Source organism: Sander lucioperca, chromosome 8 (assembly GCF_008315115.2).
Source record: "Sander lucioperca isolate FBNREF2018 chromosome 8, SLUC_FBN_1.2, whole genome shotgun sequence".
Taxonomy (NCBI): Eukaryota; Metazoa; Chordata; class Actinopteri; order Perciformes; family Percidae; genus Sander; species Sander lucioperca.
This window is the reverse complement of record NC_050180.1, coordinates 39815199-39842611: the sequence shown is the minus strand read 5'-3', so window position 1 is coordinate 39842611 and position 27413 is coordinate 39815199. Positions and strand designations below refer to the sequence as shown.

At 40.0% G+C, this 27413-nt stretch overlaps 2 protein-coding genes across 2 annotated transcripts; both read left to right on the top strand.

Annotated features, from left to right (window-relative positions):
• Positions 1 to 435: 435 nt before the first annotated feature.
• Positions 436 to 8798, top strand: vtcn1 (V-set domain containing T cell activation inhibitor 1). The gene is made up of 5 exons (XM_031310836.2): positions 436 to 605; positions 1286 to 1350; positions 4802 to 5161; positions 5816 to 6067; positions 7980 to 8798. The coding sequence occupies exons 1-5, from the start codon at positions 574 to 576 to the stop codon at positions 8090 to 8092; spliced, it is 822 nt and encodes a 273-aa protein (XP_031166696.1). The 5' UTR covers positions 436 to 573; the 3' UTR covers positions 8093 to 8798.
• Positions 8799 to 9355: 557 nt separating this feature from the next.
• trim45 (tripartite motif containing 45) lies at positions 9356 to 27179 on the top strand. Its single transcript, XM_031310702.2, has 8 exons — positions 9356 to 10120; positions 10997 to 11285; positions 11619 to 11764; positions 12973 to 13289; positions 20650 to 20779; positions 22679 to 22793; positions 23735 to 23861; positions 25636 to 27179. Exons 1-8 carry the CDS (start codon positions 9642 to 9644, stop codon positions 25788 to 25790), a joined length of 1758 nt encoding a protein of 585 aa, XP_031166562.1. The 5' UTR covers positions 9356 to 9641; the 3' UTR covers positions 25791 to 27179.
• Positions 27180 to 27413: the final 234 nt, after the last annotated feature.

Sequence of the window (27413 nt, the reverse complement as noted above, 5' to 3'; positions counted from 1 at the left end):
AACATTTACAGGAAAAAAAAGCTGGTTACCTTAGTTCAGAGTTTAAGTACCAAATGCTCGTTGTTTCTGCTGTCCCTGGTGCTTTTCTACCATGACATGTTAAAGTTTACTCCACCTTAAGTAAATTTAGGAGGAAATCCAGGGTACTTGTCATTCGTTTGCCATTACGTATACTGATTATCTTCACAATACTATATGCTATATTCACATAAATAACCCAACCCATTTCATACCTGTACACATGCCAGATGCACTCTGGGAAACAAGCTGCTAGGTGGAGCCAATTATCTTGATAATCAGTAGTAGCATGCACCCTCATTTGTCAAAAAGTATGAGCTACTGTGATGACGATGTCAAAAAGACTGAAGCACACGCCTTAAAGGTAATATTTACTTATGGTGTTGTGTTTCAAGTGCTGTGAGGGAGAACAGCAGACAGTCATTCTGTGGAAGTAGAAGAAGTCTGTGTGGCAGTAGAGTATGTGTGGGGATTATTTTTGGAGGAATGGGGGATCATTGACTTAAGCAACAGGATCAAATCGTTTCTTCTTCTCAAGAGGTTTCATCAGCAGCCATGGCATCCTTTAGCCAGATCATCTTCGGCAGGTGTGTCTATGAGGTTTGAATGTGTTCTCTACTGATGGCAATTTATTTCTGAAAACATTAAGGTGTCTACAGTGGTAGAAAATAACAAAGTACATTTACTCAAGTACTGTCCTGAAGTGCAATTCTGAGTTTCTTTTAGTTTTCCTGAGTATTTCTGTCTTATGCTTCTTTATACTTCTCCATGTTTCAGAGGAACGTATTTTAACTTTATTTGAAAGTTACTGGTTACTTTTTTATATTTAAGTTTATAAAATCCCCCATAGTTTTATTTTGTGATGCTTTGCACGGGCCACTTGCCCTAGGTTGGGAACTACCAAACTTTATATGGCAATCTAGTAATAATTTTATATAATATTCAGCCATAGGTTCATATATTGTTGATTTTTCTGGAGAACCTTTGCTGCTTTATGTATGCCTATATTTAGCTGATAATACTTCTGTACTTTTACAAGATTTCAATGCAAACATCTACTTCTGAAGGTATTTTAGGATTGTTACTTTTACTTAAGAAATTATATCCATATTTCTTCCGTCACTGGGTGTCTACAGATTTCTACAGCAGTATAGGAGCTTCTTGTCTAGGTTGCTGTGAAGTTGATCTGCAGGTTGATTTTAGCCAAATCCAGCAGTGTGTCTCTTCTCTTACACTTGCCTGTGTTTGCATGTCTCTTTGTGTGTAGCATGATTACCCTCATCGTCTTATTCTCGGCCATCATCATCCTCATCTTAGCCCTGTCCCTCTCAGGTAAGAACAAACAGATCCTTGTGAGATCCTGTTATTATGAGTGACGGCTCTGTTAGGCCTGAGGGGATACATGGGTGTGTTTGTCTAAACTAAAAAGCAGCTACTTCTTGTGGTTGACAACCCTGTTAAAAACATGCTATTGTATGTGTGATATTCTATATGCATTTTAGTGTGTAGTCTAATTTCCATCTAAAATAAAGGGGTTTTGTAAATACATTCATGGGTAGGGCAATTTTTTTTACATTAAAGTAACAGTTAAAACACGTAGACCCAGTCCTTTTAAAAAACTGACCTTTTTAATTTGCATCTGGAACCAGATCTGCATCAGAATACAATCAATGACAGTCATGGGACACAGATTTTCACACAGGCACAGTTTCAGATTTTCAACATAAGGCAGCTACACACCGGGCCAATAATCGGCCGTTGGACAGTCTGGTGAGGTCGGTGACTCGAGTCTGTTCAGTGTGTTCTGTGCCGTTGTCCGTCCGAGGGGATGTCGGCCTTCATTTTGGCCGACAAGATTGTATTCTGAACAAGCTGCCATGACATTCTGTCTCTGAATTTCCGAGGCGGGTATGGCTGCAGCCTGGAGCGTCCCATCTCATGCCGTCCCGTCTCATGCTGTCCCGCCTGGTGCCGTCCCCGAGCTTCTACTTTTCAAAATAAAAGCTGGTGTCTGGAATAAAGTACTTTACTACTTTAATACATCCAGAAATCAGCAAACTATATGTATGGCTAAAATTGTTACTTTAACAGTTTAAACGTTTTTCAATTGATTGCAACAAACGTGCCATAGGCGTCGATTTCAGTGTGGGGACAGTGGGGACGCGTACCTACCAGATTTCGTCATGAGTCATTTTGTACCCACCACTTTTTTTTGAAAACCTCAAGCTCAATTTAGTTAAAAAAAAAAAGTCCATAACACATATAATTCTTGAGCGACAGATGCCAAAAAATCCAGAGCAATCTCTATCCCCACAGGGCAGGCACACACAGGCACACACACACACACACACACACACACACACACACACACACACAGCCGCTCTGCTGCTGCGCTGGCTGCAAGCATCTCTGTTCACAACGCTGCCTGTCGGGACATTCTGCTTAACGTGAAAAAGCTTAACGTGGTTTAATGTACCTAAACAACGATCAATCATCACCAAATTTCTCATGGCCATATCTTATAATGAACACTTAAGCCTGTCAAAAGAACTAAACCGAAATCCAACGATTAAGTTCTCACATTAACATCAACTTCTTCATTGGCGCCTATGGCGAGGAAAAAGCTTGTACCTAAACAATGATCAATGATTACCAAATGTCTCTCTCATATTGCTCCTCATAACCACTGAAAACTGTCAAAAAATCTAACCAGAAATGTGGTGATGATTGATCGTTGTTTAGGTACATTAAACCAAGTTAAGTTTTTTCACATTATGACTTATAAAGCCCATGAGAACCGTGGGGAGTCAACCCACAGCCGCTCCGCTGCCCTGCTGAAAATGTGAAGCAGAAACGCATCAGATGTCAGATAACGTCCATAATAATTGCACTTTGGGTTGGATTTTTTGACAGTTTTCAGTGGTTATGAGGAGCAATATGAGAGAGACATTTGGTAATCATTGATCATTGTTTACGTACATTAAACCACGTTTTTATTCATTAGCTACAGGACAGCGTCTTTCAAACATGACCTGCTCGAAAGAGAAAAAAAAATGAATGCGTCATTGTACCCAGCACTTCTGGAAATGTACTTCCAAATTTGCGTCTCTGTCACCAACACATTTCAAACCAAACTGACGGCCATGAACTTACCCGTAGACGGGACGGCTTGACATGGGACGCTCCAGGCTGCAGCCATACAGTCTTGGAATTTCCAGAGAAAACAAACCCATGTGACGCGTTCGTCCAATCAGCTGCCTGTTTTAATTTTTTGGGCGACAATACAGATTAGCGCCGCCTGCTGTTATGGAGATGTATTACATCTCGTCGCTTTGGTGTGTTCCGAGGCACTTTTTTGACCAACTCGGGGAGACTGATCAGTCCAACTGCCTTTTCTGCCGAGGGTCGGCCGTCTGGTCATTGTGTAACTGCCTTTAAAGGCATACTATGTAACTTTTCCCTCTTCTGTCCCCCTACAGGTTGTCTCATTGGAACTACAGCTCGCACGGCTGTAGTTCCAAAGAGACAAGCTGTAGGGGGACCGAAGCGGCGGGACGCGTGAGCTGTAGTTCCAATGAGACAACCTGTAATGGGACCGAAGAGGGAAAAGTTACAGTATGCCTTTAAGTAGTAAGTGCAGTAGTTAATCAGTGTGAAAATGTTCAAAAATGTCCCCTTACAATGTTGAAGGAAAGGTTCAATACTCAATTCAAACTGTACATTAAAGGAGTTATTGGTCATTGTAATCATTTTTTCCTCTTTTCCATATTATCCATGAAGAGACTCTTCCTAATGGGAAGCCAATGCACTGTTAGAGATGGGGCACAATATCCAAAGAACACCTGAAGGCAGTATGAAGCTTCAGCAGCCACAGTTGGTCAAATCAAATGGGTATCTTCCAAAGTTTCGGGCGTTCTAATTCAATAGGGTTTCATGCTGGGCCACAGAGATGGCACAGAAATGAAAATAGAGGGACTATTGTCCCAAAAAGAAGGTAACTTTGGAAGATAGACACTTGATTTGATCAACTCCGACTGTTGAATCCTCATTTTAGTTTTTGTTGAGCTGGGACTATGGATTTTGGCCCCATCTTTTACATCAGAATCACTTTGGGAAGGGATCTCTTCACAGTCAGTATGGTACTGTACAGAAGGAACAGTTACAGTGAGTGACCAATAACTCTATGGGCTCGTGAGTGAGTATTGTTTTAAAACAGATTTGAAAAAAGGGAACCTATCCTTTAACCCTCTGAGGTATAAGGGCATTTTTACATGTCTTCTTGAATTCTCCTTTTAAGGGTTTTTGCATATAACCTGATCCCCATGTGTTTCATATCAAAATGTTCAGAACAAACTCAGCATTCTGTATAGTGATGCCCAAAATTGTTCCAGAGCAATGTATATAGAGATAATTTGGCCCTAAAGCAGACATATTTTTTTCAAATCTCGTGTGAAAACATACCCACACTCAATTGTTTTGGTGCTTGAAATGAGTTTACAAAAGTCTCGGGTTCACAAAAGAAGCGTGATATATGAATAAAATAGGAAATAAATGTCTTAAATAAAACATTTTAATATCGCTTTTTGAGTAGGAGTTGTGTCAAACATCACTTCGATTCGCCAGTGCGTCTTTTGTAATAAGAAACAGAGGGTTAAGGAATCCTTAAAAAAAATTCTTAGATTTGCGCCAAAAATGGGACTAAAATAACATAACCCTTATGTTAAAGCTAATAATCAGAATATAGTGTCCATTATGAGTCTATGCCTGTGTCTTCTTCCCACAGGCACCTTGTCCCAGGTGATAAGCACCAACACGTTGCCCGTTGCCAACCTCGGCGAGGATCAGCTTCTCAGCTGCTTTCTGAACACTAAAAGTCAACCAGCCGGACTCACAGACGTGTCAGTCACCTGGGAGAAGAAGGGCCTGACGGGAACCGTTTACCTCTATCAGAATGGAGCTCCGGATCTTGCCAACCAGAACTCTCAGTTCAAAGGGAGAACTCAGCTCTTCCTCGATGCTTTGACCACGGGGAATGCCTCTCTGCTGCTGAGGGGTGTGACACTCGGTGACGAGGGGGAGTACACCTGCAGCATCAGCTCCTCTGGCGGTGGAGGGAACGTCAACATTTACCTCAGAACAGCAGGTGGGATGACAAGTCTTTCCAGTTTCACTGTTTGCTTTTGAAAATGAATCTCTCTTACAACACTGGTAAAACTTTTCTTTAAGTCCACCTATTCAGCATGTATAAGCGGTATATAGATTTGATGGTTTATAACACACTTTAATGTAGGCGTAAGCAGATCTAATGACACAGTATTTCATAACAATGATATCTTATCCTATGAAGATATATTGTTGTCATTAATTATGTGTTTGTGTCCACTTATGGGTGACCACAGGCAGAGTTATAGTTGTTGGCAAATACTGTATACTGTCTTGAGATCTGGTACAACTACATTATTTTAACCAAGTGTTTATGTACTGCTCATAAATGCTAAATGAGGGATTTATGAGAACATTTGTGGTCGTTTGAGTTCTTTCCACACTACTCTCTTATATTGTTACACCTTGGACTTAATTTATTTATTTTTCTTGCACACTCTGGCTCCATATGCAGTTCTCTTTTTTATTTAGATGTCGTTTCGGCCTTCAGGCGTTCTTCAAGATCAACAATTTTTTGGGACTTGACAATCTTGTTTTATGACCGATTGAAAAAGTTGCTATCCACAGTGTCACTATTGTCTGAGTTTGGAAACATTTACATTGCAGCATGGACTTATGATTTTTTTACTTTCAGCCTTTTCAGCCCCAACATTTAAATTCACAAATGGCACCCTGGCTGCTGAGGCAACCAGGTGGTTCCCTAAACCAAACGTGACATGGTCGAACTATGGCGGGGTCGTCCTGCGTGGAAGCACGAGCTTCACATCAAACTCTGCAGGGATATTCGGTGTGGTCAGCACGCTGCAGTCAATCAACGTCAGCGACACCTACACCTGCACGATAGAAAATTACCTGGTGACCAGCATCTCTAAGGCAACTGTAACAGGTAATCTTGTATTGTTACTGTATTTCATGCCATTTTTTTTTTTACAAGAGTATCTGTACAGTATATGCTAGAGACACTTAAAGATGCACCCCACAGATTTTATACATGTATGATGTCTTCTGTGGCTCTCAAGAAGATTTCTAAAGTCTGAGAAAATAACCCTGATGATGAGACGTGTCATTAGTTTATCTCAGATTGGGTCTTCAAATTGTTGACACAAAGCCTTTTCTACAAAGTGGAGTGTGGAGTTTGAAAGACATGGGCATTTACCTGGCAGGGAGGGTATAGAGAAGCAAAGTCCCTCCCCTTCTGGTGGACCATCATGGCACCTTTCAGAATAAAATATGTACGGTAGTGAACGGCAAGAGACAAATAATTTCTTGATTCCGTTTGAATTGTGCTACAAATTACACGTTTGTCAATTTAAAAAAAAAATTGCAAGTCAAGAAAGTCGTTAGCCTGACAAGCCAGACCCATATCAAGATGTTAGGTCTGGGAACTCACCATTGACGGAGCTCAATCCTAGGGGCGGGATAAACGTTTGTTTTTCAAATTCCCTCTACACACAATAGAATAGGGCTACAACCAGGCATAGCAACAAAGAAGGTAGCGAAGCTAGTTGATAGATTAAACTTAACCGTATCCGGTCGGCAAATCTCTGAACACATCTTCCTTTTTTAAGAATGATTTCAGTGCCGTTCTTTGTTCTTTTTTTCAAAGAAAAGCTTAACTCCAAGTCTTCCAGAAGACCGCTGTTCCCAGCAGCAGCAGCCATAAGCCCGCCCACCGACTCTATACACGATGTGATTGGCCTGACCAGAGTTTGGTTTTTCCAGCTCACAAGCCAACGGAGAGTGCCTAGACCCCCCTGGCTGCAAATTAAATTTGCTGCCGCTAGGGTGCGTCTAGATTTCTAGGCTAGAAAGCTGTAGCTTGCCGTAAAATTGTTCAAGTATAAGACTGTGAAAATATGTAATTGGAAAGACTACACAACCAAAAGTCACTAAGTGACATCTTGCTGAAGCTACGATTTCTATGTTTCGTAATGGGATGTAACGAGCAACAGGTCTTCTTCGTTCTTTCTCTCCCGGGCTGATAAAAAGTCACTGGATAAAACACATCAGGTAAGTTTACATTACATGTGTGCGTGGAACATAAGTTACCTAGCAAGCAATGTGACGTATATTGTGTGAGACGAGATATGTAGTTCACTGAGTGGTTTCACACAAAACTAAGTGGTAAAATTATCTTTAAAATTGACAAACATCATATGTGTAATTCATGCAGAATATCTCACTATCTTACTGTTTATTTTTGACCTTTTTTTTTTTTAAATAAACGGGGGCAGAAGTAGCTCAGTCCGTAGGGACTTGTCTTGGGAACCAGAGGGTCGTCAGTTCAAGTCCCTGTACGGACCAAGTACGGAGTGTGGACTGGTAGCTGGAGAGGTGCCAGTTTACCTCCTGGGCGCTGCTAAGATACTGAACTGCTGGGGTGCCTTTATTGGGCAGCCCCCTCACTCTGACATCTCTCTACTTAGTGCATGTTTAAGGTCCTGTTTGTGCATGTTTGCCTGCGTATAATGTAACAAGTCTAAAAAATATTGTAATAATTATAATTCTTATAATGTCCCTCAACCTTATTGAAGTGCAAAACTCAGTTGGTGGAATGCTCCCTTGATTTAACTGACATCTAGCAGACATTTCTGTTTAAAAAGTATAAAAATATGTCAGAGGTCAAAATCCAAACAATAAACAAACGTAGACATAATATAAGATATAATATTTATTTATATATATATATATATATATAATAATAATAATACTATCTAATACTATATAATAATAATAGTAATAGAGAAATAAAGCAAAACAGATTGTATTATATTTAAATCTCCTGTCATATTTTCCAGATACTGGTGTTTCAGGGAACACATACTTCATCTACAGTGCTGCATCATCCCTGCTGGTATCAACTTACCTGAGCATGACGACCAGTGTCCTCCACATCTATTATCTGACCTAATTAAACACACACACACACACACACACACACACACACACACACACACACACACACACACACACACAGACTCATAAGGTGAAAACAATACCTGCATAATTGTCAGTAGGAGGTTCACAGTAGTGCAGTAGTAAATACAAATAAGCATGTCACTTCTCTCTCTCTCTCTCTCTCTCTCTCTCTCTCTCTCTCTCTCTCTCTCTCTCTCTCTCTCTCTACCTGGGTGTGAATCTCTTTGTGTGTGCATGTGTTGTATTCAGTGACACGATTTGACAGTAATGATTCAACGTACATAAAAGCTAGTAATTTCTGAAGGTTATGTTATTTGGTTTCAATGTATTACAGTGGGTGTTGTTGCTGTGTAACAGATTTGCCTCTCGTGGTGCATTTTCTCAGTCAACATTTTCTTTTTCTTTTCTCAGATGTATGTGTCATGTTTTAAGTGAAGAGTCCATCTAGATTATGTGTAGGCCTGCTAAACATTTCTAAATTGCTTTTAGCTTGAGATTATTTTTTATTTGTCTACAACATACAGTTAAATGAATCGCCATCCATGTGGAGAAACTGCAGAAAAATTAGAATACCGTAAAGAAATGAAACTGTTTCAGCATATGTGACTGTGACCCATAGAACGGGTTTATCGTATCAATTAGTAGCCTTCTGTTTTTTTGTATTACTGAGTTAATAAGTACAACAAATTTCAATTGTTCTGAAATGGGAGGATTTCTTTCAAAGTTTGGCATGTCAAATCAGAATCAGAATCAGAAAAGGGTTTATTGCCAAGTAAGTAACACTTGGTTGGTGCATACATAAACAAACATATTGAACATTAATATGAAATAAAGAAAAAATACAGAAACAACTAAAGGAGATACACACACACACACACACACACACACACACACACACACACACACACACACACACAAACATACACACATACACAGTCTACATTACTGTAACACTAATTACCATTACAGTGTAATCAAGCAAAACTGGAACTCAGCATTAGGATAACAATTTGAGATTGTTTCTGACATAATAAAAAAAAAAATATGTACCTATTTATTGTAAATAAAAATAAAGTGACCTATAGAGTGTTCACATGAAAATCGTTCCTATTAAAGACATTGTTCTGTCCGGCCAGGAGATGGGGACAGTCAGAGCCCCAGACTGGTAGTACAGAGTCCTGGAAAGTCTTTGGACCACCCCTGATAGTCTAATAGAGAGGCTCCCTATTGGTCTGTTCGTGAGTGAGGTGTCATATGTCCCAGGGAGCGGTGAATGCAGCCAACTCCTCCCAAAAGAAAAGTGTGACTTTCCGGTGGGATTTTAATCCGTTAAGTGAAATACATACAAAGCATGTTTGGTATCACGGTGTGGAAAGCTGGTGGTTTAGTTTCATATATTATGCAGAAGGAAGGTTCCAGAGAGGTTTTCTTTCGGTCCCGACGGGTTTGTGGAGCTCGGTGGGTTTCACGGTGGTAGGCTTTTCACTGGTGGCACCCATAGACAGCCATTGGTAGCACCAGAAGTCACCAAAAAACAGACAATGTCTCAGTCTGAACAGAAAGAAAACGCGGAGCAGCCAACGTTAAACTCGGAACACGAACAGAACGGCGTCTTGGTGAATCCGAAAGCGGTTTGTAACGTGTGTAAACGCTTGTACCGGGACCCTAAAATCCTCCCATGTCTGCACACCTTCTGCTCCGACTGTATCGGCCAGCTGGAGCCGTTCTCGGTGTCTTCGCGAAGCCGCCGCAACGTACCGGAAAACAGCAGGGGAGAAGCGCTGGAGGAGGACCGACCCACCGTCACGGTGCTCTGTCCCGATTGTGACACCGAGGTGGATATCCCTCCGTCGGGACCGGGAGGGCTGACCACCGACCACCTGGCGCTGGATGACGTATTCCTGGAGACCCTGGTGACGGACGGCCCGCTGGGATGCGACCTGTGCGGCGAAGGAGACGCAAAGAGCCGCTGCGATGTCTGCTGCGTCAACCTGTGCGAGTTCTGCTGCCAGGCGCACAGGTAGTCTTTTATATATATATATATATATATATATATATATATATATATATATATATATATATATATATATATATATATATATATATATATATATATATATATATATTGTGTGTGTGTATATATATAGTGTATATATAGGCTATAGCCTAATAGATTTCACTCTGTTCTGTTCTATTCTATATTCTGCTGCCAGGAGCACAGGTAGAGTCTATTCTATTTATTTACAATTTGTAGTGTTAAATTGCTTGTTTTATCCAACTATCAGTCCAAAATCCAATGGCATTATTTACTCTTCAAAAATCCTCACATTTAACCCTTGTGTTGACTTCGGGTCACATTGACCCATTTTAAATTTTTGTTTTATATCAGAAAAAATGGGACATAGAAATAAGCGCTGAAAATATGTAGAAGAAAAATGTAACAATTTAAAACGTTGGAAAAAGCAAAACAAAAAAAAAGTTGAAGGGAAGACAACACAAGGGTTTTAAGAAGCTCGAACCGCCAGATGTTTTTTGCTGGATAATGGTAGGTTCTCTTCTATTTTGAACTGGCACACTGACTGACTGACTAACAAGGTTATATTCTTATTTTACTCAAGTCTATTCTAATCTATTGTCTGCTGTCAAGCTCAAAGGTAAGTTCTATTCAGTTATGTGTCAACATTGATACAGTAGCCTATGTGTGACATTCCAGCCTATTCTATATTTTTTCTATATGTTTAAGTTGTATTCTCTCCTCCTACAGCAAGTAGCAGGTAACATCTCCAGCTGAATTTTTTATTACCAGATGTGAGGTTGACCTGGACCTTAATGCATGACATACAGACATGTACTATGTATCTGTATCTGTATATGTTGTTCTCTTTCCTGTCTGCAGGCGGCAGAAGAGAACAACATCTCACCCTGTTCAGTGTCTGGAGGAGCTTAAGTCTCGTGGTCGTCTGTGCCGCCCCGTCCTCTGCTCCCTCCACCCTGGCCAGGAGCTCCGGCTCTTCTGTCAGCCCTGCGACCTGCCCGTCTGCCTTGAGTGTGCCGCCACGCTGCACCGCGACCACCACTGCTGCCCCACCCATGATGTTATCGATCGTCATGGAGACCGCATCCGAGAGCTGGTCACGGTGCGCCTGCGACCTTGCATGGAGCGTCTGAAGGACTCACTGCAGAAGGTGCAAAAGAGTCTGTTTTATTAAGACTTAAAGGCGTACTATGTAACTTTTCCCTCTTCAGTCCCATTACAGGTTGTTTCATTGGAACTACAGCCGCGCGAGCTGTAGTTCCAATGAGACAACCTGTAGGGGGAGCGAAGAGGGAAAAGTTACGTAGTATGCCTTTAAAGCATTGTATGCAAGTCAAGTATGTTGCGGGGTGTGTTTGCTTGACACATTTCAGCTCCACGTTGCACAAATTTAGGTTTTATGGTGATAGTATTGTGGCAAGTTTTAATCCCAACTTCAGCTTAATTTTACATAATTAAATGATTTCTTTCCACTCTGTTAAAGGTGGAAGCATCCCAGGAGGCTTTGCAGGCACGGGTGGATGCAACAGCGAACGAGGTGAGGGTGTTTGCAAGAGCCTACGCCAGCGCTGTGGAAGCCCATTGCCTGTCTCTGCTGCACCGCCTGGAGGAGCTCCGTGTCCAACGCAGGTATGGATTTTTAGGAGTAAACACGGACCAGTATTAAGCATCTCAAAATCACTCCAAGGAATCTTACTGAAAGTTAAACTAGGATTTTATTATATTTCAAAGTGGGACCTCTTCCTGACCTCCGACCTCTCTGTGAAAGAAAGAAAAGAAAAAGAAACAATTTCTTCTTCGGTCGGATAGAGAGTTACAAAAGTTGTGGAATAGTTGTGGTAAAGTTCAACATATTATTACAATTATGTCTTCACATTTACTACCTCCGGTTACCTATTGGATCAGCTCAGAAAGTCAAAGACACATCTGATACTCTCCACCTATTAAATAAGTTATATCCTTCTGGCAAATGTGCCAAATCACTACAAAATGAAAATTTGTCATTATACATACAGTTTAAAGCCAGAATGCTGACACTAGTTTTCAGCATGTTTGACATTGATTTTGCTATTTTGTTGTCTTACACTGTAACATATTGTCTAATGTATCCAAGCCTGTTTGAATTTTTCTTTGTAACAGCACAAGCACTGAGTTTTCCTCATGGGACAGTAAAGTTGATCTCACTTTGAGAGTTGACAAAATAATCTCAACTCACGGTTCACTTACTAGCTTTTCCTGAAGCTTTTTAAATGTATCTCAGGGTCTTCATCAGTGGACAGAGTTTACTTAGTTGTCATGGACTCTATCAAGAACGCGATGAGGCCACTATGAGCCAAGAAATTATTGTTTTTGGATTGTATTTTGAGAATAAAGCTTGTGTAGGCAGCATGTTAAAAATCGGCAGCACTAACTGGTGTGAGAGGTACAAGGTGAGACAATAACCAGACCACCTGCTCTGAATTTGTTATTTCAGGGAACATTAGGCGTACTGTATTGCCACAGAAAAAGATACTCCTGCACATTTTACTTTTCTTTAAATATTTGTTGGGGCATTTTAGGCCTTTATTACATAGGACAGCTGAATATGTGAAAGGGGAGAGAGAGAGGGGCAATGACATGCAGCCAAGGGCTACAGGTTGGAATTGAACCTGCGGCCGCTGCTGCAAGGACTGAGCCTTTATACATGGGGTGCACGCTCAACCAGGTGAGCTATCCAGGCGCCCCATCACATTTCACTTTAATAGATACAAACGGGCCACCATGGTTTACAGTGCAGAAAAACCTCTCATTGGGTGCGTGGGAGATGCTGCTTGTTATTCACTCTCTTTGTCCAACAGGAACCAGCTCCACCTGCAGAGGGCACAACTGCAGCAGGCTCTGTTGGACGTCGGTGGCGGCGTGGAGTTTGCAGAGAGACTGCTGAGCTGCGGCTCAGACGCTGAGATCCTCAGCGCCAAAGGAGTGACACTGAGAAGACTGACCAGCCTGGCAAAGAACAGCTACGACCCCAACCCGGCAACCGTCGCCACTGACGACAGCAGCGGCATCAGCTTCATGGCCAGGGAGCCGGCGGGGGATGTGGAGGGCTACCCAGTGGTCGGGGTGATCAACTCTAAAACAGTGGACCTCAGCAAGTGCACCGTCGAAGGGGAAGGTAAACCAGTCCTAATGCAAATATATTCTGTTTTAAGAGTAATGTCAGGATGATGTGGCTCTGTAGGTTTTCAGCTCGTTCTAATGTTTTACTTTTTTCAACACTACTACTACACTACTAGCGTTTTCTTAAAATGTAACTCATGTATTCCAGAGATTTTCAGTAAGTACGTACAAAGCTATTTTATCTTCATTAGGCTAATACAAAAGTTAATATCCCAGAGTAAATTGCAAAATGAAGTATTTTCAAGGATCAGGTGCTCTTGAATAACGTTGCAGCTTTTTAATCTCTTTCCATTTTCTGCCTATTTAAAGTAAAGGTTTGTTATTTAATATTTTTTTTATTGTTGGTGAATCCCATACAAAAAAGGAAAACCAAAAATGAATTGATCTTGCCCTGTGCTTTAGAGCTCCGCTCTTGTCCAAAAGCTATTACAAACACATGAATGTTTTTTTTATTACCGTGAACATGGCCACCGTAGTTTATCTTAAGTCGATCCTACTTACAAAATACTGGTGCTGTACTAGTGCAATAAATCTGTATTAAATCATTACTGAAATTAGTTCCAACTGTAGTTTTAGAGATCTACATTTTCGGTAGGAACCATTTGGCTTCAGCTGAACGCCACAGACTGAGAAGTTGAAAAGCATTGAATAGACAGACTAACACATTGTTGTGTTGAAGATTTGTTGGCTGTAAGAAAAATATAGAATATCACCTTTTCTTATCCATAGAATTGCTAAACTGCTCCCTTTCCCTCGTCATTACAGTATCCATGTTTTCAATAGGTGTCTCGATTCAGTTATGTTTTCATTTTAAAAGCTGTGAATGCATTAGTTATTCAGAGCACCTATTATGTTCGATATTTATTTTCCAAAGTGCTATTTAGCCCGGCAAGATTGCCAAAACTATTCCTAGGGACCATCACACCACCCGTGGGAGTAGTTGTAGGCAGGCTGGTGGGGAGGTGGAGGGGGTGAGGTCAGCGAAGACAGAGTTCTTCTGGAGCAGTTAAAGACTACTGTTGCCTTCCTGGGTGCTTTGGCTCAAAGACTCAAAGAATTCCTGTGGGACCGAAGGAATGTTGAGTTGACTCAACAGGCCTGAAGGTAGTGCAGTGAGGGGATGTTTACACACAAACATTACATGCACACACACACACACACACACACACACACACACACACACTGTAAAAGAGAGAAGGGAAGGAAAAACCTACAAATTGCAATTTGTAGGTTGCAATTGCATTGCAAGTGGCTCCAGGACATGTTCTAACAACAGGAATGACTTCTCTTAAAGATAAAAGACATGTATTTCAACCTCCAGGGATTCATAATGGAAGAAACACACACACACACACACACACACACACACACACACACACACACACGTTGTCACATTTAATTGGTGTAAGTCATCCTCTGTTAACCCAGGCAGTGGCGATTTGAGACCCTTTTTAGGGGGGCTCAAGCCCCCCCTAAATTTCATCTCAGCCCCCTAAAAATTATAATCATAAAAAACAAGTATTTTTTTTTTTTTTTTAATCAATTTAAGTGCTTCAAGTTAGAGTTTGCGAACTTGTCGTTTAGTGACAGAGGGCAAACAATTACAGGTTCAAAGAAACTTTAAAGTGCTCATATTATGCTCATTTTCAGGTTCATAATTGTATTTAGAGGTTGTACCAGAAAAGGTTTATGTGTTTAATTTTCAAAAAACACCATATATTTGTTGTGTTGCACATTGCTGCAGCTCCTCTTTTCACCCTGTGTGTTCAGCTCTCTGTTTTAGCTACAGAGTGAGACATCTCACTTCTGTTCCATCTTTGTTGGGAGTCACACATGCGCAGTAGCTAGATAAGGACTACTAGCCAGTCACAGAGTATGAGACAGAGACAGAGTATGAGGGTGTGCCATGCTAGCAGCTAGGCGAGCATTATAACATGTGTTACAAAGTGACCACGTTTGTCTCTGAAGTAAAGGCTGGACTACAATAGAGCTGTTTGGAGCAGTTTGTGAGCAGTGTTTTCTGTTGGAGATGGTAAGTCCCTTTGGGGTGGACTTTGGGCTTTTTCACTTTGTAAACCTATAACGTGCACAAAAAAAGATATATAACACAATAAAGGAAAGGGAAAAAGCCAAAAAGCATAATATGCGCACTTTAACTTTAAACTTTATTTAATATCCTGTGTCGCTCTTGCCAATGTTATGCACCTGTAACCCAGTCAAGGAAAGTTTGATATTTTATTTATTTATTGTTTACACCTCATTATCATTTCATTTGATTCTGGTAGTCCATAAAGAGACTTTCGTAGTTTTTTCATATGTTCAATATTTTGCATTTATCCTCTGTTATAATAATGAATACATATATTCATTGTTATCCAGTGAAATTACTGATTAAGCAACACTGATCAACACTTTTGCAAGGCACTGTATCTGTGTCACATTCTCATTAGGGGCTGAGCCCCCCTAAAGGTCTGATCCTAGATTCGCCCCTGAACCCAGGGCTGCATGATATGAGGAAAATGTGCGATATATATATATATATATATATATATATATACTGCTAAAATACAACAAATTGTTTGTTGAATTAAAAGAACAAAAAGGTCATTTCCAACATTCTTTTATTGAACCAATTGAACATTAAATTGAAAACAAAAAGGACAATAAAAAATAGAATGATAATTGCATTTTAAAGTGCAGTTTTCTGCCTCTCTCTGCGCACGCATGCACACATGCACGCATGCACACACACACACACACACACACACACACACACACACACACACACATACACACACGCCAGCCAGCCAGCCAGCCAGCCAGGATTTGTAGCAGCTTGCCTCAATAAAAGGCTTTAAGTCGTGTTTACCTCTGTGGGAAATGGAAAACCTCAGCAAATAAGGACTTTGACGCGGCGTCCTCTGGGTGTCAAAGCATGTTGTTTAATGTTTGCCAGGAGGTCAGTCCATGTCAATCGTTTGTTTGGGTGTTTGCTCGTGTATGTATTACACTGTTTGTACGGCCATATAAAGCACTTTGCCAAGCAGCAAACTTTCTATTTATCCACACCAACTTTTTGTATTTACTCTTCTTCTTTTTTTTTTATGTAGGATGATGCTGTATAAATCCACTGTGTCACTACATCAGCTAAACCAGCTTTAAGTTGTTTGTCCCTTCCAAGTTAACTTTCATCAGCCACATCATCTTTACGCAGTGTAACTCTTTCATAAGGGGCCAGATAAAGGCCAGATTTTTGTGTTGACTATTAGAAAGCAGAAGTCACAAAGGCTTACCGGCAATTATCCCCTCTCTGTGTGATAAGAGGGTTTTGAAGTGGTGGATTTTGGTCCACAGCACAGGTGGAATGTGGGTCAGAACAGCTGCGCCTGTAGCGGGGGCAGCTGCTGGGTACTCGGCTTAGCAAGCACACACACATAAATTCACCGATAATTCATGCCCATTAGTAGCAGCATGGATAGTAGCAATAGACCACTGGTCCGAATGATAATTGTAGTTGTAGCCGGAGGTTTTAGCGAGGGCAGTGGTGGTAATTACTGCACAAAGTCTTATGTTTGAGGAACAATAGCTAGAATGTGAAGAAAACACCCTCCTTTTTATATATGAAAGTTAGTCATTCCAAATCTAACACAACCACTCAGGTAGAGTAGGTAACCATATGTGAGCAGGCACCATGTGCCAATTAAAATGATTGAAGTGTAATTTGCTCCATCCTTAGCAACAGGAATGTCTGGGAAGTGTCAGTCAGACACACCCTGTACACTCACAGCCCTGTGAAGAGCTCTGATTAGCCTAGGTAGTTAAGCTCACCTGTGTGGGTGCACAATGACTGTGCAGGGCCTTTTTAAAAAAATCAGTAAATAAGATAGTAGTAACATTCTGTACTAATAAAAGAAAGGCCCACTCCCAAGTGTTAAAATATTGATGCATAATGTCAGCCACCTTTTAGTATTTTAATATAACAGTAATGCTAGCAGTAGTAGCTACAGTAATGGCATGATAGTAGCAGCAATAGCTTCAGTAACAGCAAGAGCAGTGTTATAATGTAACCAAGTACAAATACTTTGTTACTGTACTTAAGTAGAATTTTCCTGTATCTGTACTTTCCTTCATTATTTATATTTCCCGGAAACTTTTACTTTTACTCCACTACATTGCTAATTCAAATGTATACTTCTACTCCACTACATTTCCCCTAAGCATCTTAGTTATTCGTTACTACAAAATAAAATCAAAAGAAATTTCTCACACTGGAAAAACGCAGGTTTGGTGAGTCATTGCTCCTAGATTGCAAGTTAATGCACGCTTTATTCCGGTTGGTGACCTAATGCCTGTTTGTTGCCAAGCTGCAAAAAAAAAACAAAAAACCATAGGCCAAAACGACCGAAGAAGAGGAGGAAGCATAATAACTAATAGTCATGGAATCACCTGGTGCATGCTCTGCCACAAACGTAACAGACGACGAACACCCTAACGACAGTGGTGAAGATAATGTTACACACCTTTGGCCATAAAGTTCATAATCAAAGTTTTTTTTTTTACTTTCACTTCTAATAAAGTACATGTAATATCAGAAAATGACTTTTGATACTTACAGTAAATATCAGATGCTTGAAGACTTTTACTCAAGTAATATTCTAAAAGGTGACTTTAACTTCTACCAAAGTAATTTTCTGGTAAAATACTTGCTTTCAAGTACTTTATACAAGACTGAGCAAAAGTAATGGTAATAATACAACTATTGCTGTAGTAAAAGACGGAGTAGAAACAGAATGAATGCTATTTTATTTACATGTCATGCCACTAAGTGGCCCATCCCACACAGAATTACATTACATCAATACAAAAAATATTTTATCCACAGCTTCCGGTCCAATGTCCACACACAACATACTCTACTTTGTACAAAATAAAAAATAAAGAAAACATATTACAACAGCCATAACACAATAGTGTAACCCATAGATTTTCCAACTAGAACTAAACTTTTCATACATAAAAAAAAAAAAACTACAGCCACAGAATAAAAAAGAAATAAATAAATAAACAGAGAATGTCACTTCCAGACAGAGAACCATCAATAGCAAGCCGCCTTTCTTTTAGCCCATGATTGAAAAATGTCTGCAAATAAAAATGTTTTATGTTCAAACAACCAAACTAACAGATCTATCTCCTGCCTCATCTCTTTTACTTTAACTTTGTTAAATAATTGCAATCTTAAATCATGATAATATGGACAATACAAAGCTAAATGAACCTTATTCTCAATTGTATTGAGATCACATAAATTAGAAGAACAGAATTTGCAGAATAAGTATGTCCGTCAGTATGTATATATTTATATAGTTCATTAGCAACAGTAGCAGCTTCAACAGCTTCCAAACAGATGCCCCTGCAGCTACTGGAGAATGCTGAATAATAAAAAATGAATATAATGTGTTGGATCATTAGTTATTGCGCGGCTAACAGAGTCTGACAAGAAAATGCAAAGCAACATAAATCATGTATATGAACGCAAATGATGTTGGCATTAACGCGACAAGAACGCCACAGCAGCTGATGAATATCTTCAGCGATTGTGTCCCCCCGAGCAAAGCGGAACAAGTTAATGAAACACTAAATAATGATGTGAGGTTCTGGAAAACTGTGGTCAGCACCACTGATGCCCAGCAGTGCCTGGAGTCACACTTACACTGGCAGCAGTCACCATATGTTTGGGGCGAAAGTGGCTCACGTAAGCACTCAGTAGGAGGTTGTTTTGAGGGTGAGGTGTTGTCACTGTAGTCTTAAGGGACAAAAGACAGAGGTCTAAGTTTCTCCATTTTGTGGTGTGTCTGAACGATGAAGAGCCTATTTTAAAGTGATGTGCATGTGTGGGATCACATGTAAACCTTCAAAGTTTGTGTGAGAAGTAGGGCTGGGACGATATGCTTTTGTCCCGATTTTATTTTATTTCACGACATACAGTACATGGGTGCCGATTTGATTTGTATCGCCATTAGTATTGAGTGTTGCGATTTTCTTTTCCTTCTTTAACAAAACCAAAAATTGAATAATACCCTTCTAGAAGCAATATACCATGGGGCATTTCTAAAAACTAATTGTTTTCTTAAAAAAAAAAAAAAAAAAATGCACATCACATGTCAGTCAGTCTGACTGATTTTTTAAGATGTACATAACATGGATTTTCTGCATTTTCTGCTTTCCGTCTTTTTGGCTAGAAACGGATATGATAGTATGAGAATCGCTGTCGGAGGTACTGTATAAACAGAAAATATTTAGGTGAATCATTGGTAAAAAAAAATAAATATAATTAAAAATATCGTTTCTAGGGAAAGGAATCGATTTAAAAAACCGTCGCCAAAAATAATCATGATACATACGATTTTCGATTATTTTTTTCCCCCACCCCCAGTGTGTAGTTTTGCCAATTTGAGTGTTGTTGAGTGCGTGTTTGTGTGAAAGAGACCTTCCTGCTTCTCCCATCAATTGTTTTTGTGTGTGTTAATATTTGTCCATGTCATGTAGGTGTGTTTCTTATGTGCGTTATGTTTTTTTGTCTATAAGTGGACATTGTGCATTGACATAATGTACTGTATATGTGTGTTTGTCAGCTCATCCTTATGGCCTCTAACCTCTAATAAGTGGGGTTGAAATAAATCATTGCATCGATGCATCGCATTGCAGACCTGGACGATTCTGCATCGATTCAGTGACAGACCGTAATCGATTATTGCCTACTGATATTGCTTGCTGATTTTCTGGCCACTGCTTTTTTTTAGTTTTTGCCTTTTGTCTGTTGTCTGCTGTGTTCAGACTCCACTTCATTCAGGAAGTGTCTTTTTTAAAGAGCAGATCCAATAAAAACGGGAGTTCAGATATATCTGAGTGCTTGGAATTGTTGAATTTGATTTGTTCATGTGGATTAGTACATTCATGTGGATTAGTACATCCATGTGGATTTTTTATTTAGTATCTTTTCTTTTATAGTACATTCATGTGGATTGTATTTTTTTGTGGATTTTTTTATTTAGTCTTTTCTTTTATTGTCCATATTATTCATGTGGATTTGTTATTTTATCATCCTGTTTATGATGTATGTGTATGTTGTGTGTGATGTCTTTAAGCTACTGGGACCTTGAATTTCCCCTTGGGGATCAATAAAGTATCTATCTATCTATCTATGAAACCCATGTGTAGCAATATATAATAATATTGAGGAGGTGACGCATCATGATGCATCGTGATATCGATTAGAATCGTTGACAGGATAATCGTAATGGAGTCGTGACATCAGTGAAGATTCACAACCCTAACCTCTAACCCCTTGGCCACAGGTCTACAGAGGGGCGTGGAGGGGCAGCAGGGCCACTTCACCCTGGTGTGCCGAGACTCAGCTGGGGAGCAGGTGGCACGAGGTGGAGAGCATGTCCTGGTCAGCATCGTTCACAAGGAGAAGAAAAACTGGTGAGTGTCAGAGACTCTGGCCTGCTGTGTCAACATTTTAGCTTTCCGGGACCTTTCTGAGACACAAGGTAAGAGGGAACAAGCCAGGTAGGTGATACAACTTTACTTCAGCCAGACAAGAAGAGTCCTGGAGCAAGGTAGTGATGGCTTTATATTCTAGAGCTGCAATGATTAATCGCTTAGTTGTAAACTATTTTGATAATCGATTAATCCGTTTGAGTCATTCTTTATGAAAACAAAGTAAAAGTTCTCAGTTTCCAGCTTTTTAAATGTAAATATTTTCTAGTTTTGTCACTCCTCTGTGACAGTAAACTAAATATCTTTGAGTTGTGTTGTAGTACGGTAGAGGTTGAAAGAGACATTTCTTCCTTTTTTTCCAAGATTATTTTTTGGGCTTTTCCACCTTTAATCGATAGGACAGCTAGGTGAGAAAGGGGGGGAAGACATGCAGGAAATCGTCTCAGGTCGGACTCGAACCCTGGACCTCTACGTCAAGGCATAAGCCTTTCAGGATATGTGCGCCTGCTCTACCCACTAAGCCAACCCAGCCACTGGAAGAGACATTTAGTTGTGGGTTGGGACAGGTTGAAAATTGTACTTGCAATGACAAATTAATAAAAACATTGTTAAAAAAAAGAAGACATTTGAGGACGGCATATTGGGCTTTGGAAAACACACATTGACATTTTTTTGAACCATTTTCCTGACATTTTTTACACCAAACAACTAATCGATTCATTGAGAAAATAATCAACAGATCAATCGACAATGAAAATAATCCTTAGTAGCAGCACTATTATATTTGCACTGGTGAAGTAGCTTTTTCATGGCGCACGGTGAGGTTTTATTCCCTCAGTGAGGGGAGTGTCATTGACAATCCAGCAGCACGCTACTGTCGAGGTTGATCAAGTGTTTCACCAGCTGCCACCCAGCTGCTCGGAGCGGGTCAACAGAGCACTCCCCACCTGTGTACTGTGATATTTCTGTCACTTTGGTTGGAGGAGCTGCACCCTTATAGACCTCTCCAAAATGTAACCTAACAATTTTTTATTTATTTTTTTTAAGATTATTTTTTAGGGCATTTTTAGGCCTTTATTTCCACAGGACAGATGAAGACATGAAAGGGGAGAGAGAGGGGGAACGACATGCAGCAAAGGGCCGCAGGTCGGAGTTGAACCTGCAGCTGCTGTGTCGAGGAGTAAACCTTTATTTATTTATATATATATATATATATATATATATATATATATTTTTTGTGTGTGTGTGTGTGTGTATATATATATATATATATATATATATATATATATATATATATATATATATATATATATATATATATATATATGTATGTATAAATATGTATATATATATATATATATGTGTGTATAAATATGTATATATATATATATATATATATATGTGTATAAATATGTATATATATATGTATGTGTGTGTATGTATATATGTATGTATGTATGTATGTATGTATATATATTAGAGGCCGGCCTCTAACGTATCAACACCATTATGTACTTGAATTGTCGTGCAGAGATCAAGAGGTTCTCAATAGGTACAAATTTATGTTTTGATCTCTGGTTGTCTGAGAAGAATTTAGCTAAAGCTTGGTGCAGAAATCACCCTCGGTCTAAGAAGTTGCTGATTCAGAATCAGATATTGGCGATGATTTACATTACAAAGCTAACTTTGCAAGTTAAAGAAGTTTGTTACATGCTCTTCTGAGGGTTGTTATCGTTACACAGTGAATTGTGAAAAGGAGGTGATGATAAAATGCAACAAACCCTTTACATTCATTTCCAAAATAATTGATTATCCGTTGCATTTTCTCCGTGATATTCTACAGTATTATTGACAAGATGATTTTCTTTTCTTTTCCATTAGCACAGTGGAGACGACTGTGGTTGACAACAGCGATGGATCCTATGGAGTTTCATACACGCCTAAAGAGCCAGGAACCTACTCAGTGTGGGTTTGTGTCAAAGCGCAACATGTCAAGGTACAAAAGCCGACTCCAGGAGAACGTCACACCAAAATATAATAATGCAGGGAATGCATTTATTTGGTATTATATATTTGAAAACAATTGTTGTTAATTGTGTGTTGGCAGCTGAGAATGGCATGTAAGAATAGCTGAATGTGAAGTTGGACTGAGCTGTGGTGCTGCCAGCAGTTCACAGCGTACCACCTCAGGGCTGTTAACATCATCCTGACAAATTAAATCAACATGGGCAAAATTCTCTTCAGGCAAAAATGAATAATTAAACAGGCTGTGAAATTTGCCTTTTGTGATGCTTGATAACTGTTTGAGTTATCAGACAGCGGCCACTTTTCTGTTTTTTTTTTTGTTTAAAGTGCTCATATTATTCTTTTTGGCTTTTTCCCTTTCTTTTATTGTGTTATATATCTTTTTTTGTGCATGTTATAGGTTTACAACGTGAAAAAGCCCAAAGTCCACCCCAAAGGGACTTACCATCTCCAACAGAAAACACTGTTCACAAACTGCTCCAAACAGCTCTATTGTAGTCCAGCCTTTACTTCCCTGACAAACGTGCGTCAAACGTGACAATACACGTTATAATGCTCGCCTTGCTGCTAGCATGGCACTCCCTCATACTCTGCTTCTGACTGGCTAGTAGTCCTTATCTAGCTACTGCGTATGTGCGACTCCCAACAAAGATGGAACAGAAGTGAGATGCCTTACTCTGTAGCTAAAACAGAGAGCTCAACACACAGGGTGAAAAGAGGAGCTGCAGCAATGTGCAGTATGACATAAATATGTTTTTTGAAAATTAAACCATGTAAACCTATTCTGGTACAACCTCTAAATACAACTATGAACCTGAAAATGAGCATAATATGAGCACCTTAATGTCGGCTTGTGTAGTGTCGACTCAGACGGACAATGGCTCACTGACTTTTTCCCTTCTCGTCCTGCAGGGTTCTCCGTTTCTTCTGAATGTGAAGAGGAAGTTGAGGCGTCACAGCGGGATGTTTCACTGCTGCTCTTTCTGCTCCAGTGGAGGAGCCAAAGAGGCTCGCTGTGGCTGCGCAGGAACCATGCCAGGTACACAGAAGAGATCTTCTAAAACGTCTGGTCAGAAAGACAGTTTCTATTCAGTTTTTCACAATGATCAATCACAACAAAAATGGTACACTTTGTTCTCAGGTAGGACATAGAGAGAGAAAAGCTTTATTGCTATCATCTGTGCCTTTTTTAATGTGATGGCTTCTGTTTTGGGGAGAAACAGATTATGTTATTGCACATATCTGATATCTTTACTCTCCATGTGCAGTCTTTTTTTTAGAAATGCTTAAGAAACCGTTACACTTCTTCAAAAGAAAACTGTCATACACATTTGTCTATTTTTTAGGAATCATGCAGCCACAAGACTTGCTGTGTTTTGAGAAAAGAGAGACAAATATTCTCACTAAGAAGCTCCTACTGTCTTTATCACAAACATCATTTCTCTCTCCATCTTAACTCAGCATGTCCACAAACAGAGGGATGAGTAGAAATGGCAGGGTGAATGTGAAATGGCAATATAATGGCGCCTACCCACTGCTAGTACCAGCTCTACTCGGCTCGACCGCAGTGCCCTGTCCTTTTTCCATTGCAGATTAAGTACCGCCTCATGCGTGAGGCGAGCGTGGCTGGTCATCATAGCGACGCCGCAGAAAACTTCCGTGAGCTAACGCAACACACACACAGAACGTCGAAGGTGTGTTGTTGTTGCCACAGCCAGAAGACACATTTTGTTTCAAAAGAAGCTGGAGGCAGCAAAAAAAAAAACACCGCTGGCTAAACTATTTAAAAGTGGCGGGTTTGTTCAGGACACCCCCGTCTGTCGCTGGCAATGATGACGCAGTGATTAGTGACGGTTCTCCCCAACTAATCAGTAGTCTGCAGGTTTTCACATCACCTTTTGGTATCGCCTCAGCTCACTTGGAACCTCGACGGAGGTGAAAAAAGTCTTTTTTTCATAATGGAAAACCAAAAAAGGCGAGTAGAGTCGATGCGAGTCGAGCAGGTACCATGTAATGGAAAAACGCCATTAGTTGCACCACTTCAAAGATTGATGATGATATACAACATTGTAAGAATATGTGAAGGACATTTTTCCCTTCAGGTGTAATCATTCAACCGTAGGAGTCACCTTGTTTACATCTGCATCTATTTTGCTGTGTCCTGCACATGCAGTCATATATAGCTTTGTTAATATATAGCGAGTATGAGGTGTACATCTTGGAGAGTTAAGCATATTAAGATTATACACTTTCTTTGTGTGTTTCCTTGTGTGATTTAAAGATATTTTTTACTGGCTCTTGTGTTCCAGCGGTGGAAGAAGTAATCAGATCCTTTACTTAGGTCAAAGTAGCAATACTACAGTAAACATATTGTTACAAGTAAATGTCCTGCATTTAAAATCTTAAGTAAGAGTGCAAAAGTATCAGCATCGAAATGTACTTAAAATACCAAAAGTAAAAATACTCATTATGCAGAATCTGCAAGGAAACTAGTAAGTAATGCTGTCAAATAAGTAGTAGTCGTGGAGTGGAGTAAAAGTACAATATTTGCCTCAAAAATGTAGTGGAGTGGAAGTGTAAAGTGGCATGAAATGGAAATACTCAAGGACAAGTACTGCAAAATTGTACTTGAGTAAATGTACTTAGTATATTCCACCACTGCTACTTTCTGACTGCGTATAAACAGGACAGTCTGATATAAAACAAATCTGCTTCCCTGGAAGGACTTACAAACCCCAAAGTTGTTCTTGATCACGTGTCTGTCTGTCTGTCTGTCTGTCTGTCTGTCTGTCTGTCTGTCTGTCTGACTGCAGGAGGATTTAAAGGTTGCGGTCACGGTCATAAAGGACACCCCGGGAAGCCCCACTGGTCTTGTTGCGGCAGCACCGCGGAGCAGTCCGAGTGTTTGCCTCAGAGCGTGTTGGCTGCAGTTTCCCCCCGCGGCCACCTGCGGACTGTGGAGCTCTGAGGTGACGCAGAGACGAGACCTGTCCCAGATGATGGAAGGTAATAAAGGGCGGCGGCAACCAAAAGGTCAGAGCGGAGGGGGGAATACGCTTATGCTTGTTGTTGGCGTAAATCTCGAAAAGGTCAGACAAGGAAAGCCCTAAAGACACAGTGACTGATGCAAGACATCAAAGTGGCTGTGTCTTGAGAGTGATCACCTCTGCCAAACGTTGGCCTGTTTGTGGAACGGTAGCCAGCTCACCATTACAGACAAACACCAAAGTGTGGGTTAAAGGCTCTGAATCTATGTGGCAAAAGTACCTTTTGTGTCTTAAGCTCTGGCTGCCTATGACAAGATAGAGGAGAAAGAAAATGAAAAGCACCACTTACAGCAGCACGTGTCTGCTCCTGAATCAAATGTGTTAAACGCCTCGCTGAAGGGCAAATCTATCTCTCAGAGAAGAGATAGTGCTGCTTCTTTATTCACCCACCATCCTACGCTCTCAAGCTGATTATTATTTTTTTAACCTTGAAGCTGCTGTCGATTTCAAAAGGTGCTGAAATCAGTGTTTTATATCTTAAATGTGAAAACTTGTTCAAATAGAAACATTGAGAGTCACCAGACTGTTGAACTTTAATACTTGTTGTGTGTTTTGGATCCTTTAGTCAAGAGATAATATCCTTTGAACCAAAGTGCCTGAAAAAACTATTTTGATGCTGAAATTGTGAAACGATGGGTTTTCCCAATAAATACCAAGGAAGCAATGTACAATTATTACTCTATTATTTCTTTATGCTCACTTCAGGTAATTACTTTTTTGGAACAATAATCACTGAATATTCTCGAGTAAAAATGATTGTGTTATATTAAAGTATTAGCACCAGATACTTATATTACTGTACTTTTTTGTAAGCAGGGTTTTAAATTAACATTTTTGATCATCAGCCAACATGGCTAGTACGTTTTTAAAGTTACCAGCCAATCAGATGTTAGACTTTTTTTCCTAACTAACTACACTGCTTTATTTCAGTTCCTCTGGTTTGTTTTGCGTCGTTCCGTTCATCTTCTCCGTTTTGGTTTCAGCGTAGCTCGTAATCAATACTGCACGCTAGGCATGTAGCCAACTGTTGTACGACACATCATGACAAAGTGTTCATGGGAAATGCAGGATTTGTACTACATCAATACTTCATCACCGGCCAAATTGTTCATTTTTACCCGCATTTGGCAGGTTGGCGGGTCTCAATTTAAAGCCCTACTTGTAAGTATATAATAACTACCAAATTATGGATAATTACCCACCAGAATTTGCCATTTATGCTCAAATAAATACTATTAATACTATTTAATGTGCCTAATATAATATTATATCATGGTACATTTGGTTTCAAAAATAGATATCAGTACATAGAAAATGCAACTCAATGATAATACTCCATTGATGAGTTGATGCCTATATTGTGGTGCCACACCCTGTCTTTAAAAGTCCGAGTTTATTCATTTTTCTAGCTTCCTGTTTGTGAATATTTGTTTCCCCTGTGTCAGTCAGTGTGTGAGTCGAGTGCAGATGTGAGTTGCGCATGCGTCACTTTGCGACAGACGCAGATCTGTTTTGCTGTTAGCCAGAGAATAATGAGATAGGTA

Coding starts and splice junctions, on each gene's coding strand:
- vtcn1 (XM_031310836.2), top strand. CDS start 574: ATGGCATCCTTTAGCCAGATCATCTTCGGCAG. Junction 1,351..4,801: donor CTTAGCCCTGTCCCTCTCAG/GTAAGAACAAAC, acceptor TTCTTCCCACAG/GCACCTTGTCCCAGGTGATA. Junction 5,162..5,815: donor CATTTACCTCAGAACAGCAG/GTGGGATGACAA, acceptor TTTTACTTTCAG/CCTTTTCAGCCCCAACATTT.
- trim45 (XM_031310702.2), top strand. CDS start 9,642: ATGTCTCAGTCTGAACAGAAAGAAAACGCGGAGCAGCCAACGTTAAAC. Junction 20,780..22,678: donor CACAAGGAGAAGAAAAACTG/GTGAGTGTCAGA, acceptor CTTTTCCATTAG/CACAGTGGAGACGACTGTGG. Junction 23,862..25,635: donor CTGCGCAGGAACCATGCCAG/GTACACAGAAGA, acceptor GTCTGACTGCAG/GAGGATTTAAAGGTTGCGGT.